This window comes from Mytilus galloprovincialis, chromosome 14, assembly GCF_965363235.1.
Source record: "Mytilus galloprovincialis chromosome 14, xbMytGall1.hap1.1, whole genome shotgun sequence".
NCBI lineage: Eukaryota > Metazoa > Mollusca > Bivalvia > Mytilida > Mytilidae > Mytilus > Mytilus galloprovincialis.
In genome coordinates this window covers 31,251,294-31,272,842 of record NC_134851.1, presented here as the reverse complement: position 1 = coordinate 31,272,842, position 21,549 = coordinate 31,251,294, and the positions used below count along the sequence as shown (strand labels likewise).

The 21,549-nt window shown below is 32.8% G+C and overlaps 2 protein-coding genes across 2 annotated transcripts in view; one reads left to right on the top strand and one right to left on the bottom strand.

Moving 5' to 3' along the window:
• Window positions 1–21,235, bottom strand: part of LOC143058023 (protein dcd1A-like) — a 30,346-nt gene extending 9,111 nt beyond the window's left edge. Inside the window, exons 1-5 of the mRNA XM_076231482.1 lie at window positions 21,129–21,235; window positions 18,931–19,066; window positions 18,192–18,289; window positions 17,539–17,606; window positions 15,950–16,058 (exon numbers count right to left, since the gene is read on the bottom strand). Of these exons, the coding sequence (XP_076087597.1) occupies window positions 15,950–16,058; window positions 17,539–17,606; window positions 18,192–18,289; window positions 18,931–19,066; window positions 21,129–21,203 (486 nt within the window). The 5' untranslated portion in view covers window positions 21,204–21,235. The remainder of the gene's footprint in view (window positions 1–15,949; window positions 16,059–17,538; window positions 17,607–18,191; window positions 18,290–18,930; window positions 19,067–21,128) is intronic.
• On the top strand, window positions 3,775–15,558 carry LOC143058598 (M-phase inducer phosphatase 1-like). The gene is made up of 9 exons (XM_076232078.1): window positions 3,775–3,994; window positions 5,041–5,194; window positions 7,157–7,243; window positions 9,164–9,295; window positions 10,100–10,354; window positions 11,455–11,553; window positions 12,355–12,485; window positions 12,621–12,738; window positions 15,041–15,558. Exons 1-9 carry the CDS (start codon window positions 3,978–3,980, stop codon window positions 15,176–15,178), a joined length of 1,131 nt encoding a protein of 376 aa, XP_076088193.1. The 5' UTR covers window positions 3,775–3,977; the 3' UTR covers window positions 15,179–15,558.
• Window positions 21,236–21,549: the final 314 nt, after the last annotated feature.

Sequence of the window (21,549 nt, the reverse complement as noted above, 5' to 3'; positions counted from 1 at the left end):
TCTTTAATCATTTAACCCCATCCAAACCCTCATTATTGGGAAATAGGATTATTATTACCAATATCCCTTGTGGTAATTGTTTAAGTAGTGAAGCCGGTTTTGGTAGAGAATGATACACGTCCAAACTTTACCACTTTTCTGTACAGTATTAAACAACCTTTCAGTGTAAGAATATGCTAATATCCAGTCGCAAATATTACAAATATTAAATGAAACAGGACGAAAATATACTTTTGTTACCCATTTTATACGAGACAAACACGTTGACCCGGATTTTTACTGGGCGCTATCTAGCAAGTTTACAGCTCCATACACGTATCGGGCCTATCGCTCTAAGTAGACACATTATTATGACTCCGAGCCATCATGCCTTTGCTTTTACTGCTTTGCGGAGACGCATCAATAACAAGTCTAAGCTTTTTTTGTTTGAATTAGAAACCAATCACTCCCGCGCACAAACCAGGTACACTACCACATGACCCTTGATGTGTTTCCGAGTCAAAAAAAATAATAGTGTTTCTGAACAGACGGGAGGACCACCTTGTATAAAATTACTTAAACATATTTCTGACTATTATGCTAAATTCACATTATATTATAAACTAATAAGAATTAGAGAGCCACAGTATTTCCTTAATATCTTTGTATTTTATTTTACTACGATTTTGAGATTTTTGGAATGTTTGAGTCTTATACTTTTTTTTTATTTTTAAACATATCATGTAAATTGGCTGTTATCTTGATTGGCTGCTGGAAATAAATGCTGCTATCCTGATTGACTGCTAAAAGTAGCAACCATCTTGAATCTGGTGTATTTTGTCTAGCCGATACTATTTTGAATTGAAATATAAGATTTGGTCGCTCCATTTTGCTGATACTATTCACAACGAATTGTGTTTTGTAGTTTATAATACATTTTTGCTAAAATTTTACCCGTTTCGATCATATCCTTTTTCAAAATTATTTTTTTGCCATGATTTTAAGTTACATTCGGTTTCACTTTAAGTAGTAATAGAAGGTGTCGTATGAGTATCACAACTCTCCACCCAAGTGACAATGTGTAAAAAGTTTACAATTATATTAGGTCAAAGTACGGCCTTCATTCAATCAACACGAAGCATTGGCTCCAAAATGACTAGTGTATAAAACAATTCACACAAGAAACTCAACGGCTAACTAAGACTTATATATGCGTTCTAACAAATTCTGTTTACCACTATTTTGTTTAGTATTTGGCTTTATATTTGTTTTCTATATCTTACTGCTTGTATTGTCGGTTAAAACGTTATATGGGTCGTTTTCAAAAAATGTCGAATTTTCAGTACACCCATGCTAACTTTTTTTATTTCTAATGGAAATTTCAGTTGTAATGGTTTAAATGAAAGCTTGTCGGATTTGTGATTCAGAACATTAATAATAAACACACCTTACATCTATTTTGATAAGATTAAACTTCATTTAAGACCCATTTTGGGGGTATTTGTCTGCGTACACTGTCAGAAAAACACATTTCAAATGATTTTTTTGCGATTTTCTGATCGCCTTGATATCTGCAAAAGGGACTTTTTAAGAACGTTTAATATTACTCTAACGAAAAATCTTCTATATCATTGTATGTAACATATTATCTACAAACTAAATTGAATCTGCGTACAGGAGGTTCATGTCTTTCCTGTTACCGCTACTTAAATCAGCCGTGAAATTATTCTCCCTATGAATATTGAATCAGTCAGTGTTGATCTCAAAAGTGCAAAGTAATCTTTACATTTAAAACGCCTCGTTTCTTGAACGACAGTGTAGAGAAAAGAAATTTCAAGACATTTAGTGAAAAAAAATATAGCGTACTTTTTTTCATGTCTATGCTGTTACCACCAATTTTGATTAAATACACCAACAGTATACTTGTAAAAAGTGCAATAACGTGTTGGAAACCAAATTCACAATAGAAAAACGTAATCACTTCACCAAAGGGAGTAGTTATTTCACAACAGCAATTAAAAACGAAGAAATTTGTCTATCCTGTTATGTCTATCCTGTTACTATGGTTGCTATGGTTACAGTAACAGGATAGACAATTGTAGACAAAAACGTCGTTAATTTTTTTATCTTAACATATAGGTGCAAAACGAATGAAATATTTCGTTGTTTGAAGTCATCTTAAGGTTATAACGTATTAATCTTCCCAATTAAGCATTCGCAGGTGCAATACTGATATTGGTAACAGGATAGACAAAAAGGTAACAGGATAGACTTTTATATAGTAATATATCTGAAACGTACGTTCCTGTTACCAATGAAATATAGAGAAAAGTAAACTAACTTATGAGGGATTTACTTGATGTTGGGTTTATTTGAAAGGGTGAAAAAATGCCGAACAATATAAATTGCTATCTTAGACTTGCATTACTGGTGGTAATTTTTACAACCTTTGAAAACCAATTTTTAGAGGCATTTTTCAGGAAAACCTGTTAAATTGACAAATAATCTATTATATTACAGAATAAATATATATAGAAGTTTATTCTCTTGAAAACCATCTAATTGTCTACGTAAAACAAGCTTAACATTTTATCTAAACCTTTTCTTAATAACCCAAAATTTCTTTTGAAAAAGGTAACAGGATAGACAAAATAATGTACCACCGATCAAAAAATGTTTCAACATATTTTTGTATGACATCATTAAGATTGCATCTTTTAATATGTTGTTCTTAAAGTACTGTTTGTTTTGATTTGCTTATGTAGAGGGTTGTTTGAACAAGTAACTTTTAATAATTTTTTCAATTTCAAAATTCGACATTTTTTGAAAATGACCCATATATTCATTAAATTATGCTAATTGATTTGTAAACAATGTCGATCCTAGATAAAGCCTATTTATCTGAATTTTCAATCACAACTCAGTCCCGAGTGATCCCTCCCCCATATGGGACATCGAGAAAAACAACATAATAAAACAAAAACCGAATACAATATAACCAGGCTGAAGCTAGCGAGCAATAGCTAGCAATATTATAAAAAAGAAGTTAAAAAACAAACTGGATTAATTTACAAATAACGGGAATAATTATTTACAGTGATTTGATATATATAGAATTTGATATTTTTTATGTTATTTACAAAAAAGAACAAAATGTACTTTGAAATAGAAGTTTCAAAATACAATCATAATTTTAATAAAACTGGAACAATATTTAGTACCAACCGGGAAGTCATTATGTTTAATTAATCAATATATAGAATATGATATTTTCCTGTTATTTACATTTTAATTGCAATTTTAAATCTTTATTTTCAATCACAACTCCCTAGTGATCCCTCCCCCATATGAAAAACAACATAATAAAAAAACTCGAATCAATGTTTTATAATTAAAGAAACTGGAACAATACAAATTTAATATATGGAATTTGATATTAACTCAATATTTACAAAAAAAAATAATTATGAAAAAGAAGTTTAAAAATATAATCATAATAAAATAAGCTGTAACAATTTATTAACAACAGAAGTAATTATCTATGTAAAAAATCATCAATCATTATAGAATTTCATATTTTCCGGTTATTTACATTTAAATGCAATTTTAATTAAAATAAATGTACATGTACTTCATTACAATGTAATTATAGTGTATTAACGCCAATTAATATATATCTTAATATATATCTTAATCAATTATTAGTAATTATTCCCGTTAATCGAGTAGCTTGTTATGAACAGGTGCCAAAATGAGGCAAGATGAACTCTATTTTCGAGTTAATTGGAGCAGATCGTTACGAATAGTATTCATTGCCTGTAAGCGTTGAGAAATCTTGACTCTGTGACAATGGTATAAAGAAATATATAAACATGGATTTTAATATATTTTGTACATGATTCTTAGCATTCTGTTACATATTTCAAAGAAAGGATATTTGTTTTAAAGTAAACAATCTACCAGACCCCATCTACAGAGGATAAAGATTAGAATTTAATATGTCTGGAATTAGCTTGTAAGTACATTATATACTTCTCCTATTAATTTAATTTATATGAATATAGACTAGTATTAAAACACATTTTTCTGTATCCCAATTATTATTTTTCTTCATATGAAATTATGCAAATTTTCAAACAGGAAAACCAACGGTATATAATAAACCAATTTCCTTCCACAAAAGGTGGCATAAAAGGGGTACATGCCCCCCTTTCCGCTTATGCTTTCGCATTGTTTTAAACATGCAGCTCTCGAAACAGTTCATGATATCAAGTAGCTGAACAATATAATCTGTAAAGAGTAAAGTGGCTATACGATTGATAGTACAAATAAAAATTAAAAGATGTGGTATGATTACCAATGAAACAACTACAAACCCGATTCCAAATGGCATAGATTAAAGCAGATGTAGGATTAAAACAATTTAAAAGTGAAAATCAACAGCTTGATCTATATCAAAACAATTAATGAAAACCAAGCAGACACGAACCAGTAACATACACTGAATTACAGATCTATTCAATGTTTTTCGAATCTTTTTTCGTACTACCTGACTTTTTGCATTACATTATTTACGTTGGCATCAATATTTCTTTGTTTTCTAGCAATGCGCAGTTTACTATCCATATCCTTTACTGAAAATTGTTATATTTAAGTTGAAAAATATTTTTTTATCTGCTAACCGAATCCATGTGCATATAAAATACGACGGGGTTAAACATACGGGTCAACCGTGAACCATCTGTATTATAGATATACATGTAGGAAGATGTGGTATGCGTGCCATTGAGACAACTCTCTATTCAAGTCACAATTTATGAAAGTAAACCATTATAGGTCAAGGTACGGTCTTCAACACGAAGATTAGGCTCACACCCAACAGCAAGCTTTAAAGGCCCCTAAAATTATTAGTGTAAAACCATTCAAACGGGAAAACTAACGGTCTTATCTATAAATACAATGAACCACATCAACAAACGACATCTACTGAACACCGTGAATCATCTGTATAATGTTCATTAAAGTTTTACAATTTACATACATTGTATGCGCTCGTTTCAGATTAACCAATAGCATGGGTTTATCTGGTACCTGTACACCAACAAAAGATGGGATAGATGAAGTTTTAAGTATCATCACACCAGAGATGAAGAAAAATTTGTTTCAAACCACTGACGAAGACGACGATTCCGGTATTGGTTTGGAGTTCAAAAAGGTAAGTTTATCTGTAACCCTTCCGGAGGACCTACATGTAAATCTATTTTAAAAAAGATGAAGGATTTCCCCGATATTTAGAATAACGATGCGAAATGTCTATTTTAAAAAGGTATATGTAACCGCATCTTTGCTAGCCAAGGGTTACGATCCACTTTCCTCCTCTACACCCTTGGCGGATTGAGATAGAATTTCGGAGAGGAGTGAAATCATAACCCTTGGCTAGAGAAGATTAGTTTTCCCGCACATTTATAATTACACTATGCAAAATTTATCTTAAAAAGGTGTAGGGTTTCCCCGACATTTAGAATTACACTTTAAAAAATCTGTCTTAATAAGAAGTAGGGTTCCCCGACATTAAGAATTACACTGTACAAAATCTATCTTAATGAGGTGTAGGGATTTCTCGACATTCATTAAGAATTACACTGCGCAAAGTCTATCTCAACTAGATGCTCTAAAGAGCCTGTGTCGCTCACCTTGGTCTATGTGCATATTAATTAAGGACACAGATGGATTCATGACAAAATTGTGTTTAGGTGATGGTGATGTGTTTGTAGATCTCACTTTTACTGAACATTCTTGCTACTTACAATTTTCTCTGTATAGACTTAGCCCTTTAGATACAGAGGAAAATTGTTAAAATTGACTAAAGGGGCAAACTAACCATTGTGGTCATGTTGACTTATTTGTACAAATTACTTTGCTGAACATTTATTTATTGCTGTTTACAGTTTGTCTCTATTTATAATAGAATTCAAGGTAATAACCAAAACCGAAAATTTCTTTAAAAATTACCAGTTGGGGGCAGCAACCCAACAACCAGTTGTCCAATTCATCTGAAAATTTCAGGGCAGATATATATTTTGACTTGATGAACAAATGAACCCCTGTTAGATTTGCTCTAAATGCTTTGGTTTCAGAGTTATAAGCCAAAATCTCCATTTGATCCCTATGTTCTATTTTTAGCCATGGTGGCCATCTTGATTAGTTGGTTGGGTCACCGCACACATTTTTAAACAAGAAACCCTCATAATGATTGTGGATTAATTGGTTTAAATTTGACCAAGTTGAGAAGATTTTTGTAATAGATTACAAAAATTCACGAAAAATTGGTAAAAAATGACTATAAAGGGCAATAACTCCTTAAGGGGTCAACTGATCATGTTGGTCATGTTAACTCAAATTACTTTGCTGAACATTATTGCAGTTTACAGTTTATCTCTATCAACAATAATATTCAAGATAATAACCAAAAACGAAAACATTTCCTTAAAATTACCAATTTAGGGGCAGAAACCCAATAACCGATTGTCCAATTCATCTGAAAATTGTAGGGCAGATAGATCTAGACCTGATAAACTATTTTACCGCGTGTCAGATTTTCTCTAAATGCTTTGTTTTCAGAGTTATAAGCCCAAATCTACATTTTACCCCTATGTTCTACTTTTAGCAATATCGGTCATCTTGGTTGGTTGGCTGGGTCACCGGACACATTTGTTAAAACTAAATACCCCAATAATGATTGTGACCAAGTTTGGCTAAATTTGACCCAGTAGTTTCAGAGGAGAAGATTTTTGTAAAAGTTAACGACGACGACGACAGACGACGACGACGATGGACGACGGACGACGGACGCCAAGTGATGAGAAAAGCTCACTTGGCCCTATGGGCCAGGCGAGCTAAAAAGGTTTCGAGTTTGACTTTTCCCGTCATTTAGAATTACAATGCGCATAGTCTATTTTAAAAAGGTGTAGGGATTTCCCGACCTTAGAATTTAAAGGAATTGTGGTATGATTGCAAAAGAGACCATAAATTAACAACTATAGGTCACCTTACGGCCATCAACAATGAGTTAAGCCCATACCGCATATATAGTGAGCTATAAAGGTATCAAATTAAAAAATGAAGTGCACTTCAAACGAGAAAACTAGCATGTTTTTATTAACCATACTTGTTTCAGTTACCAGAAGACCTTCCAGTGCCAAGATTTTCAGCAATCTGTTCGGACAACCCTTCGGAATCTCTCACTCCAGATATATGCTTTCAGGTAAGTTTTTAAGTACATTGTATCTATAGTGCCTTACAAGATTTTGTGAGGTAGACGAAATTGACTTTAAAACGATCGTATTGACTTTTGATGTGCAGAAATAGGCAGATCGGACATATTTTGACTTTAGTTACTTACTTCTTAAGTTTGGGATTAATTGTAATTAACATATTCCAATGAGACTGAAAAATGCTTTTTTTTATTATGATAAATAATAATTTTACCTGCCGTAGTCGTGCGTAAAATATGTTTCGGTATTTCTCTTACGAAAATGACTTGTTTAATGGAACAAAACGTATTATTTGTAAACTTTCTCTTTACTCTTCACAATAGGCTTTTAAAAAATAACCTTTCAACTGTATATTCCGAAAATTTTGTGAAAATCGAATAAGTGGCAATTCGTACCTTTCATACCTTAACTTTCATTGATAAAACATAATATTGACTCGTCCAGTGTCCAGTTTGAAGGTCATTTTAGTTACCGTACACATTCATGCACGTTCTAATTAATCAATAGTCATGTATGAAAATCATAAACAAGTTTGAAGGTAAACTAATAACAACTTAATCCAATCAAATTGCCTACGATTCAATAACAATGACCAGTCCACATCATAAAAATGTATAGGGGTAAACTGGGTAGGGAGAAAATGTCAGATATATTAAGTTCATTATTTTGCAATAACGAGTAAAAATTTGTTAACCAATAGATTTGTTATAATTTCATAATCATGTCGTTATGTATTGATATAGTTTTTGGATCTTTCATTAGCGTATTTAAGGCTGTAGAAAGTTTGGCCTTCAAAAGTCAACTTAATCATTGACTTTATAAAGAAAATTCGCCTTTTTAAAACATTGAATGTTTCACAAATAATACGCGACAACAAAGCAAAATCATTTCTTAAAACACTGCAAAAAAATTGATTCTGATTGATGCAGTGGTATTGTCATAATTGCACTGGAGTGAACAGTGGTACATCAAACGTCGAATTCCCTCACACAATGTTATCACACACTATAGTACACTCAACGAGTGAAATTACGAGAATTCAGATTTTAGAGATGCATAAGAAGATGAGACAACCAACTCTCTTTCCATGTTACAATTTGTATGTTTATTTGTTTTAGATTTCTATCAACACATTTTAAACATTACTAGATGCCTTTGCTGTTGTCTTTTTTACATATTGTATCAAAATTGATATATATATCTAAGAACATCAGTTGTTCGACCTGTTAGTCAAATGCGTTTTGTTTAAATATACTTTTTCACTCTTTTGGTCTTTTGGAAAATGTTGTTTGTGCTGTTTTTAGACCCTTCTACAACGAAATTTGTTTGACATGCACACGTATAAAAATTGCGGTTTTTATCCAACGCAGTCATAGGTTTGAACGTAGTTTTCAATTTAGACTCGTATATATATAGATATATAGATATAGGAAGATGTGTATTAGTGCCAATGAGACAATTCTCCCTCCAAGTATAAATTTATAAAAGTAAACCATTATAGGTTAAGGTACGGCCTTCAAAGCGGAGACTTGGCTCACACCGAACAGCAAGCTATAAAGGGGCCCCAAACATTACAAGACTTAGTGTAAAACCATTCAAACTGGAAAATTTATTTTATTCATATGTTTACTGTATTGTTGAAATCAATATAACTATTTATGTTAGTACATGCAGGGGAACTTGACAATAAAAATAATTTCTTCGTGTCCACATGTAATTTGTAACCCATCCGTCATATTCATAATCAACATGCGAGTTAAAAAAAAAAAGTAAAAAACTTAACCGTTAAAAAAAATCATTCTCCTAATTTTAAGAAAGTTCAACAGCGGTACAGTGAAACATGACTACATGTTTCAATGTATTACAATTAACTTTGTGTCATTCTATAGAATCTATTTTTTGTTTTACAGATCCGAAAACCAAAAAGAAACACTAGAAACTCGCTTTTTTCATCAAAACGCCTCCTTGAAGAAGATGTTGGGCCATCAGCAAAATTGCAACGTTGTGATGACACAAACTTTAAACGGTGGTTTTCGTTTGGGGTTAGTATAACATTTTATTTGTAAAATGTAGTTACATTGTACTGTTTATAGCTGACTATGTGGTATGAGTTTTGCACATTGTTGAAGGCCATTTGGAGATCTATAAGTATTAATTTCTGTGGCATTTGTTCTCTTGCGAAGAGTTTTTTCATAGGCAAACATGCCTCATCTTCTTTTTTATACTTTTAGTTTCACAGAGAATAAACAGAGAATGACATTCAATTTTGTGAATTGTTGGTTATAATGTAGTCAACAATATATATAATTTTCATAATATTCATAATTTTTTAATCAATTGAGTTGGCGTTGTTGGAACGACCCTCGACTGGGTCAAACCAAACACACGACGCGACATTTACAAGTACAATAGGAGCAACTCTCTACAAGAGACCAAAAATGACACAGACATTAATAACTAAAGGTCACCGTACGGCCTTTAACAATGAGCAAAGACCATACCGCATAGTCAGCTACATGTATAATTGACCCGAAATGACAATGTAAAACAATTCAATCGAAAAAAAGTCTGGTCAGCTCGGAACCAACATTTTGTGTCCGGGTAATATGCTAGCATGTTTTCTTATCTTTTGATACAGCCACTGAAAATCCGGCCTTGAAAGTCGTTATTATACAAAATTCATTTCAAAATCAACCTGTTTTCGTCTTGATATGCATATGGTATTTGTTGCTGGATGTGAAAAAAAGAAAAGTTTCCATTTGCAGTCTAACTCCATATAAACTTTGTTTACATTATAAACTTAGATACATGTATAATAAAAACAAGTACCATTGTTATTTTTTCAGGATCAAGTAAACACAAATAGTCCAATGCAAATAAAAGAATCAGCTGTTTGTCGACTTGGAGAGACTGTGGAACTAGGTAAGAGTCCAGCGGTGAGCGTGCAGTCCATTGTATCCCATTCTAGTGAGAATCATGTCCAGTCAGCTGTTTCCCGCCTAAGCGAGAGTCAGGATCTTATAGCTGATGGCTCTAGTACGTTTTGTCTTCCGATGGTCAGGGGACAGCATCCAGATTTGAAAAGTATTTCTCCAGTTACGGTGAGTTATGAGTCTTTAGTTTAAACATATTTATTAATAGTGGATTGGGAAACAAGTTTTGCAACTTGTATTAATCCCTTTCCTCTTTGCGAGTGCGAGTGCTGCCTTGTAGCGACATTAGCCTGCTTTTTGTCAAAATCTACAAGGGTGTCTTTAACGTGCAAGAGATATGAGTCTTTCAGCTTGGATATAAAATTTAGAATGGAAATGAGGAATGTGTCAAAGAAACAACAAGCCGACCATAGAACAGACAACAGCAGAATGTCACCAACAGGTCTTCAATGTAGCAAGAAATACCAGCACCCGGAGGCGTCCCTCGGCTGGCCCCTAAACAAATTTATAGACGTGTTATGGTACTTTCTCTTATCGGGGCCTTTTATAGCTAACTATGCGGTATAGGCTTTGCTTATTGTTGAAGGTAGTACGGTGACATAATTATAATTGTTAGTTTCTGTGTCATTTGGTCTCTTGTGAAGTGTTGCCTCAATGCATTGGCAATCATACAACATCTTCTTTTTCCTATTATAAATTTGATAACCTTGGTTATTGTTAAGAATATATAAAGAGAAAATTTAAACGGAAACACATGTTATCTTATCCTTTATAACCTCTGTCAACAATTATCGATTTTCATCCGTTTCCGCATATGCGAATTTGAAGCAGTTTGAACTGAAATACATGTACGTCTCATTGCCAATTTGGTTTCAAGCTAGTCTTTCATGAATATTGATATATAAAGTTGTAATGCATATATATTGGGAAAAAACAGTTTGGAGAAGTTACAGTGTGTCTTGCGTCCTTCTTATTTGTTGTCCTCTAGTTGTCTCTTGCTTGTTTATGCCATCGGCTTATTCTCGTAAACCCTTCATTTTTGTGTGCACATTTATAAATATAGTAAGTTCTAGGCTGATCCTCTCCCTTGCAACATACGGGTATCACAGATCAAATTAAAAACAGTTAAAGGACAGACAACCAGTCTAAGTAAGTTCAGACAAAAATAATGTCAAACTTCTCTGTCAGATTGGACAATTCCCCCTTTTCATGCACTAATTTCAGAACCATTACAGGATAAGAGATATACTATTTATTCTTTATTTCAGATGTTGGAATTACTCAATGGTCATCTTGACACTATGATTGACAGTTACAAAGTCATAGATTGCAGATACCCATATGAATTTACTGGTGGTCATATAAAGGTTTGTATGGGTTTTCCTCGCGTGTTTTTCCCCAATTACATTACAAAATTTATTTAAGCTGACATTGAAGCGAAATACATGTATGCTAATATCAAAACATATATATGTATATAAAAAATCGCAAAACCAGAGTTCAATTTAAGAACAGTGTCATTTTTTCATAGTAAACTCATCTGTATTGTAAAAGAAATAACATTTGCTAGGTTAAAAGTAAACTCCAAAACTTCGGTAAAAATTTAAAAGTATACGTAGTTTGCGTACAAAGTTTCTACCAACGATACAAAAGTTTTAGAATATAGCATTGGCAACATAGTTGAATTGTTGTTGCATTTTTTAAGGTCCAGTGAAAAATAAGCCCATCCATATCCAGCACGTAAAGAAAATGTACTTCAATCAAACAAAACAAAAGAGTTAAAGAAAAGAAATTAAAAAATAGAAAAGTAGAGTGTTAATTTGTATATAAATGTTACAACTTTTGTTTATATGGAAGTCCTACTAGGCTCACGTGGAAATAAGTTACACTGACTCTAAATATGTCAGACCAACCCGAACAATAACTCCGAAGGGGTTACTAGGCAACTGTCTGTAAGGCTAAATTTTCTACGCATCAAACAATAACTTCAATATAGCCGATGGCAATAAGCAACATCTTCCCTTTTAAATGTGTACAATATTTGGAAGTCTGCGAATTGCATGATGTTTTCTTTCGCATAACATTTGACGTTAAGGCATAACATAATCAAAGTACATTACAAATGTTTACATGTGTAACAGCATAAATATTCCGTTCTTTTTTTACAGGGAGCCGAGAATCGGTTTACACACGAAAGCATTTTAGAATTGTTAACATCACAAAGTCCACCAAAGGTCGGAGGAAAAAGAAAGATACTTGTCTTCCATTGTGAATTTTCATCAGAAAGAGCACCAAAATTGTAAGTACTTATTTTTGTGTATATCTTTTTGTGTATATCTATTTAAAATGAACTTTTTCAAAAATAATTGTCTTTTTCACTAAGTCTCTAAAAACAAATCCAAGTAAATAATTCATGACTCATGTTTTTCTTTAGGTGTCGCTTTCTGAGAGGAAAAGATCGTGAACAGAACAAAGAACATTATCCTGCCCTTAATTACCCAGAAGTCTACATTCTGCATGGCGGCTACAAGGCTTTCTACGAACAATACAAGGTAAGGTACACGGGATAAATGAATCAAGTTCATGGTACACTGGTCTTGTAGGGTACCAGAGTCGGATAAAAGAGAGACAGGATGCCCGTTCCCCCTTTTTTTTTAAAAGGAAAAACATGGTTGGATATATAGGAAATCAGTAAGGCATGACTAAAGTAGGCCCTCCAAGTAGTACGGCAATGGGTAAACCACGTTAAAAAAATACTTTTCGGAAGCAGAAACTCTTTCATTACTCAGATGAGCTTTTCTTTAAAAAGCTTATCGGCTTGATACGTTAGTACTAAACGTCCAGTGGCATATAGTACACGTATATCATGACGGGAACATTATAATGATCAATACTTATGAACTATGCTATGTTTAAGAAATAATTCATGGAAGCCATAGATTTGTTGGAAATTTACAACTGGCCCAGGCCATGTGTAAATTTACAACGTCCAGTGGCATATAGTACACGTATATCATGACGGGAACATGATAATGATCAATACTTATGAACTCTGCTATGTTTAAGAAATAATTCATGGAAGCCATAGATTTGTTGGAAATTTACACATGACCCAGGCATTGTTTATTTCGTTAATAACCTCTTGAAAAAATATGTTTAATTCTCAAACCCAATATTTGCGATTTTTAATTTACATGTTTTTTCGTAAGCTACTGTTAAATCCAAAATTGACATTTCGTAACGAAGGAGTTACCATGTTGACTCGCTGAAATCAGTTAAGATGCAAATAATGCAATAGAATAGAATAGAAAATAAAATAAAACCTACCTCAGAATTCCATTTTAATACAATATTATACGAACTTCGATGGTTACAAAATAGTTTTATATTTTTGTGAAATAAAATCGTAACATAAATATCAAGCTTATTTTCATCCCTTAATGAACCCCGGGCCTGATTGTGGAGAAAGTTTTCCATTTAAGAATTGAATGCTTCTTTTTGTAACTTTATTGGGGTGTAAAAGCGTTGACCGAAGTACATTTTGTATGAAGCGTGGAAGCGCTTCATTCCGCGCTTCATTTTAAAAATGTGCGCACGGTCAACGCTTTTACAACCCTATGAAGTTACAAAAAGAAGCATTCAATACTTATACATGTAATAGAATCATGAAAACACAATTTACATCAAGTTGTTATTTAATTTACCTGTGCACTTTATTATGGGACCTCGTGTCATCATGAATGATAAGTTTTATTGTGTAATGCAACTGCTTAATTAAGGAATAACACGTGATGTGCAGTTAGCCAATCAGAATAACGTATTATAATGAAACATACATCTAATGTTATTATGGTGAAATTGACATTGCACAAAATATAACTGTGTTACTATATTTAGGAAATAAACAAAACTAGTTGCAGCATATTAATTATTTTAATTATGCATCCGAATAAGAATAAAAGTTCTTTTGTCTTTTGTTTTATTACAATTTCTAATACAATAAAATCGGCAAAGCGTTTGCAAATAGTTTCAAATACATGTGGATTTAAGTGGGAGGTATATTGTAACATCCATTATTATGTATATCTCTGAGTCTGCGCTAAGTATAGATATATCGTGGATTTTCACACGGTGTTGTTTACAAAGCAAAAGAAGCACGTCATATTAGAATAGGTGATGCATATGAGTTGAACTTAAACAGGAATTGCATTTTATAATTGATAATAATAACCATTAATCACGACCACTCAATTATTATATATTACTTGCAAATATTTGTGTTTTGCTTAGACACACATTTGTTTATTTATTAAGATATAATTTAATTTTGGATGCAACGCATCTTCTGATTGGCTGAAGTTATTTTGTTTTCAGCCCATAGACATAATTTAGTCATGTGACCGTGACGTCATCAACGTTTTTTCATGGTATTCTACGGTTTAAAATGGAATTTTTCTGTCTATTCGAAATAACATAAAAAATGTGGTGCGCGTTATTCAGTGTGCACCAAATTTTTTATGTTATTTCTCCATAGACACAAAAAATATTACAGTCATTCCTTGAATAAAATATAGAATATACATCTTACTGAACCAAATGTCAAGAGCTAGTTGGGATTTCTTTGACTTATATCGTAAATAACGTTCCCCCTTAACATTTTGAATAAAAGTGCGAGACTCGAAGATTTGTTTTTATTTCGCATATTCAGAGCAAATATTTCGAGATTTTGAATTATTATTCTTATTACTGCATTACAGTATACTGTCAGGGTAACTGTTGAAGAATCATTCACCTATTGAAATGAAATGCACTTGAAGATATAAATTGTAATCATATTTTTATTTTACTTTGCAGGATATGTGTGACCCGGTTGGATACAAACCCATGCTTCACTCAGATCATTCCGCGGATTTACGTCACTTCCGTATAAAATCCAAATCATGGACTGCTGGAGAAAAACGACGTTATGCCCTAAAGACATTAAGATTTTAATTACCGAAAGAGAAAGACAATAAGTGCTTTTTTGTAAATGTTTTGTTGATTTTTTGTTTTTTGTACATACGCGAGGTGCGTCCTTCAATATATAGTGAAACCTGTCTAAACCGAAACTCTCCTGGACTTACCTTAAGATTTTGTTCGGTTTTCAGAGGTTTTTGGTTTTACCGGGTTTATAACGCATAATATTTGATACGATTGGAAAATACTTGGTTTAGAAAAGTTTTCGGTTTATGCAAGATTCGGTTTAAACTGGTTTCACTGTATAAGATAACATAACAAATTGATGGCAGCCATCAGTTTATACACTGTTATAAATATTATTTGTGTATTATACATTTGAAGATTCAAAAGTGCGGTGTATACGGATATGTAAATTGTAAATAAATCATATAAAATTTGACAAACATGTTTCATGGAGAAGGCCAAAGTTTTGATGCTGCGTTTTAATGACGCATGTAAGGTCAGGGGCGGATCCAGCCATTTTAAAAAGGGGGGGTCTAACCCAGGATAAAACAAGGGGGGAGTTTCCAACTACATGTCTCCATTCAAATTGATCGTCCCCGGACCCCCCCCCCCCCCAGAAGGTGTCTGTTCTGGTCATGTTTTTAGTGGATGTTAGGATAGATAAAACAATCATATACATGTAGTTATATGAACACTTCGCTAGACTAAAGTTGCATAGTTTATACTTTCAAGGTTTAAGTGAATCCCTAAGAAGTTTCGGTTTTCCCCTGATCCCAGAATGATTGAACGAGTCGAATTTACCTTAAAGTCAGCTCCAGAACCATCAGCAAGACCTTGGGCTTCTTCGAAGAATGCTTTACGAGTGAATGGACGAGTAATTTCTATTTCTAGATCTAAAGCTGCGTCAAGGCTAAAAGAAATGTAAACTATTATATACTTGTTTATTAACAAATTATAGAAGGTAAAACAGAGCCAATAACAAGTAGTTCGGCTTATTTAGAATATAAACCAAGACAGATCCAGCCATTTTTAATAGGGGTTTCCGCTAAGATATAGAAAGTTCCAACCATATATGTCCCCATTCCAAAGGATTGATCGTCAAAAAAAGATATGAGGTTCCAACCCCGAACCCCCTACCAAGGATCAACCAAAGTATACCATAACATGTTCCACGAAAGAAATGATATCAACTGGTAGTAATGGCAAGATAATAAAATGATTATACAGACTGAGTGAAACCTGTCTTAGCCGTATTTCTAATCGGTTTTGGCAGATTTTCTGTTTTTCAGGTTCAAACCACATAAATTTTGATACGACTGAATATGATTGGTGAAGACACGTGTTCGGTCTATGCAAGATCAAGTTAAGACCGGTTCTTTGGTTGTGAAGGTTGTAATTATTGCAATCATCTTGTACGGTCGTTTGCCCGCTTTTGTTTTTCATATCCGGCATATCGTCTACAAAATATATTTGATATTTTTTTCTCAGATAGACATAAGAAGATGTCGTATAGTGCCAATGAGGTAATTCTCCATCACAATTTATAAAAGTAAACCATTATAATAGGTCAAAGTACGGTCTTCAACACCGAACCAGCTTACAGCATGGCTACACATTTAATTAGCAGCTCAACAGTAGCGAGTTGTAAAGTGTGCGTTAAAAAGATTTTATATATTCCAAAATAATGAAATTTAATAGAATTATGTTCTGTATACTAACATAATAAAATAAAAAACAACACACAGATATTGCATGGATTTCAATTCATGACACAAAAGTAAAGCATGCACAGCAAAAAAAAAAAAAAAAAAACTACAAAAAAAAAACCCACAAAAAAAACCACACAAAATCCAAAGAAACAACGCTTTAGTGCTCTAAGTCACAACGAGGCCATCAACAAGGAATAAAAACATAAACCCACAGCAAGTTTAATTAAGACGGCCCTTGCATTGCCTTTAGTGGACTTCTTTGCAAAAATAACTGGGATAGACTTTGTAAGATGTAACAATGCTAAACCACTACAACATGTGCTGTGCATTAAAATAACGGTTCTGTGTTTACTCGTATTTAACCAATTTAGACTCCAGTTGTTACTATTATTAAAATGATAATAGTTTTGTTACTAATATATATATATTTATATTTTAAATTCTACTTTATTTAAACGATCATATATCTCTCTGAGACTAATTTAAGTAAAGTTTGGCTGTTCTGTTTGTGGTAACATAACATACAAGCGGGGTCATCATCTGTGCCACATGGACACAAGATTTGAGTCCTTTTTGGAATTTGCTATCAAACATTTTATTGAAATTTACACGGGGTTTTAATATTCATATTCCTATCGCAAATGCCTAAAGCGTTTCAATGACCAACATATTTAAACATACCCAAAATCTGCAACGTCTTTTAAAAACCACGGTTTAAAAATATGGACAGTACTATTGATGGCACCAATCTGAGAGAAAAAAGAAGTAAATCTTTCAAACTTCATGTAAAAGTAATAAGACTATAAAACGTTTTGTACATTAATTAGGCCGTTGGTTTTCTCAATTTAATTGTTTTAAATTTTTGTTTTATAGGCCTTCTAAAGCTGACTGTGCGGTGTGGGCTTTGCTCAATGTTGAAGGCCATACGGTGACATATACGTCTAGTAGTTGAAAATTTTGATGTTGTTGATGCTTTACCAAAAATCCCTTTGGATTGTTTTACATTTGGCTTGGACTTTCCTGGCTGTTATGGAATACGGGCTTATTAAGTTGAATATCTAAGTCATTAAGTATATCCGATGGATAAATCATATGAATTATTAAACGCTACTAACAATAAGGGGGGTATGATGTTTATCTTAAAAATGATTCTGATCCCCATTTTGATTATTTTTTATTCAAAAAGGAAATATATTTTCATTAGACATGGAGACGATGTTACAATATTCTATTACATAGTATTTGCCTGTATAACTATTAACTTCTATGACACTTTTCGTACCAACTTTTGTGTAAGTTCATGTATGTATGTATTGTATTATACATGTACGTACGACTTGTTCTTCTAGGTATTTCCATACACTGTTTATCATGGCATTTGTTCTTTTATCCAATAGCTGCCCATGGGCTTTTCCCATATCATACGGTGTTCCTATACAAGGAAAGAACAAAACAAGTTATGTTAGCGGGATCCATACCCCCCCCTTTTCACCTGAAAAAGTTGCATAGCAGTACAACATAAGAACGAACTATAACAATCAGTTGAAAAAGGCTTAACTCATCAGATGGATAAAATACGAATTGACGTGGACGGGTACTTGTACATCCCGACAACAAAAATATACATGTCTAGCAAATTGTAGACAAAACACGATGGCAAAAACAAAAAGCCATGTTAAGTCCGTTTGACCCTCGGTCAATTGACACTTCTATATTGCTCCTCTTTGTCATTTAAAACAAACCTAGATTAATACAAAATCTCTTTTACGAAAACATTTTTTCGACAGATGGATCAATACACTAATAAAAAAGAAGGAAACTAATTTATACTGAACCGCATCCGTTGACAACCATTTAATCTGTACTCAGTCCTTTCACGTGCATTTATGGAAATATTGAGGCCAAACATGGGGTGTCCAAGTTATCGCATAATCATATTTTTGTCCTCGTGTCCTCTGTTAGAATACATTATCTTATTCATCAAATTTGGAATCAATATCAGTTTTTTTTTTAATAGGAAAACAGTTTGATGTGAAATGGACATTCCCTTATAACTGACTTTTATTTACTTACCCCAAACATGTACAATATAAAACTGATTATCTGCTGGTTGACCAATTGTATACAAGTGTCCATTTACAACTGATTTTATCTTAGTTGGCGAAGCTGTATAGATTGGATTTAAGTTTTGTTTAGCGTTAGGATCGGGCTACAAAACAAAACATATGGCTTTATCCGGATTAAGATATCAATTTTCCGTATAGAATAAAGTTTGATGGTAAACGAATAATAAACCTTTCGAAAAAGAGCAGGCTAATGCCGCTACAATGCAGCACTCGCATCAGTAAAATGGAAAGGGATTGATATAAATTGCAAAACTCGTTTCCCAATCCACTATAAATAAATATGTTTAAATTAAAAAAAACCCTGTTCAAATGCATAATATATACTGTTTTAGGAACATGTAACATTACAAATCCATTGTTTCTTGGTTTAGTCATATACATGCATGGTATTTGAAATAAGTGCCGCTGCACAAATGTTCTGTCTTTTAACTATGTACAAGTTCAAATTTATGTTTTAGAAACAAACGTTGTCTTAATTAATGTCTTCAAACCACGACCAATACAATTGAGAATGGAAATAGGGAATGTGCCAAAGCGACAACAACCCGACCATAGAGCAGATAACAGCAGAAGGTCACCAACAGGTCTTCAATGCAACAAGAAATTCTCGCACCCGGAGGCGTCCTTCATCTGGCCCCTAAACAAATATATACTAGTTCAGGGATAATGAACACCATACTAAACTCCAAATTGTATCCAATGCATATTATATCAGGACAAGGCACCATCCATTCTTCTCTTGTGGAAATAAAGGATTTTAATTGTCTCTGGGTTTTCATTTTCTTTCGACTTTAAATTTAATGAACTTCAAGGTACAGTGGTCGGGTTGTTGTCTCTTTGACACATTCGTCCTTTTCATTCTCAATTTTACAACTGTATACATGTACTCTTTTCCAACAAGCACTTATTGAAATACTGAAAATATTGTTGTTTTCAGTAAAGTAATGACAACTTGCATTGGTTTCGTCTATAACAGTGAGCACCTGTTGAGCAAGGTAGGTTAACAAGTGGTCATATTTATTTTGATTATTACAAATGGTCGTTTTTGCAGGTAACATTGTATTTTTAGACGCATCCTAAATTTTAACCTCATTCTTTGTTACTGAAATATATATCACTTATTATCATAAGCTTTTTTTTTGCTTTGAAACAAAGCCATGCATGTTCTAATTCCGATATACATGTAACAGCAACATCAATTGAATAACGTTACCAATGAAAATGCAACGACAGCTGATGTGGTTGAAACAACTCCAAAACGAAATGGACATCTTTGCTTGTGTTTTATTTTGTTAGCAGGACATTATTAAAACCATTCTAAAGTAAACTTACATGTACTTGTCCATAATTATTTTTAATGTGAAGCAGTTTATTTTTTAAAAGTTTTGACTTTATCATATCAAAACGGATGCTTTTCGAGCGTTTGTTCATATACAAATGTAGGTCCACTTCAAAGAATAAATTATTTTAAGTTCTAAATTTTCCAATTAAATTGACAATTATAATGCCTATCCTTGTAAAATCTAGCACCAATCATGGCATGAAAGAATTATTTCTATTGTATACATGTACTTTAAAATTAGACTATTTACTGGGTTTGTAATAACATTAGCAACACGACGGATGCCACATGTAGAGCAGGATCTGCTTACGGTCCTAATGAAGCACCTGAGATCACCCCAATTTGTGGTGGGGTTCGTGTTGCTAAATTTTTAGTTTTCTATGTTGTGCCTTGTGTTTTATTATTTGTCTGTTTGTCTTTTTCAGTGTTATCCATGACGCTGTCAGTTTATTTTCTATCTATGAACTTGACTGTCCCTCTAGTCTCTTTTGTCCCGCATTTTAAAACAAATTTCCTCTTAAAACAAAACCAATTTGATTATGAACAGTATTTATGAATGAGTAATTATAAAAATGCTGTAGTACAATTTTACATAAAATTCGGATATGAGAATCGGAAAGTTTTGAATTTTGTTTATAAACCCGTCTGCCATTCAATAGGTCAACTGTCTAAAGAGGTCATATTTAGTTTACTGAATAACCTATATGTGACAGCTACAGAGACATTTTGCTGTACATTTTTGTCAATTATTTAAAAAAAAATATTTACTTATAAATTTACTACAATTTAAAATAGAATATTACCTTCCCGCTACAATATGCAGCTTTTGTTGTCTGTAAACAAATTAAACAAAGCGCAATGATAATTCCGACCGACATTTTGTCATCAATAATGTCTTATCGAAAGTAGGTTATCAACGTAAAGATAAAATTCTCAATTATAATTCATTTATTTCCGATCAGGTTTTACAAACTATTACTAGAATCTTTTTCGTAGAAACATGCGATTTTCTTAATGGCATAATCTGATCTGATAATGATTCATTTGTTTCTCTATCTTCGACTTTTTTGCCCATCATACCCTAGTCTTTATACCTAGAACTACATTATTATGTTTCCCCCCTCCCATTTTATTTCGATATTTTTCCCTACCGGTTGTTCTTGTAAAACCCATCCAAACTAACTCTTTATTCCACCAATGAATAATTTATCAACAACTGGTCAT

Excerpts from the sequence above, each read along its gene's own strand:
- LOC143058598 (XM_076232078.1), top strand. Across the intron at positions 9,296-10,099 it reads AACGGTGGTTTTCGTTTGGG|GATCAAGTAAACACAAATAG; the intron begins GTTAGTATAACA and ends TTATTTTTTCAG. Across the intron at positions 12,739-15,040 it reads CTTTCTACGAACAATACAAG|GATATGTGTGACCCGGTTGG; the intron begins GTAAGGTACACG and ends TTTACTTTGCAG.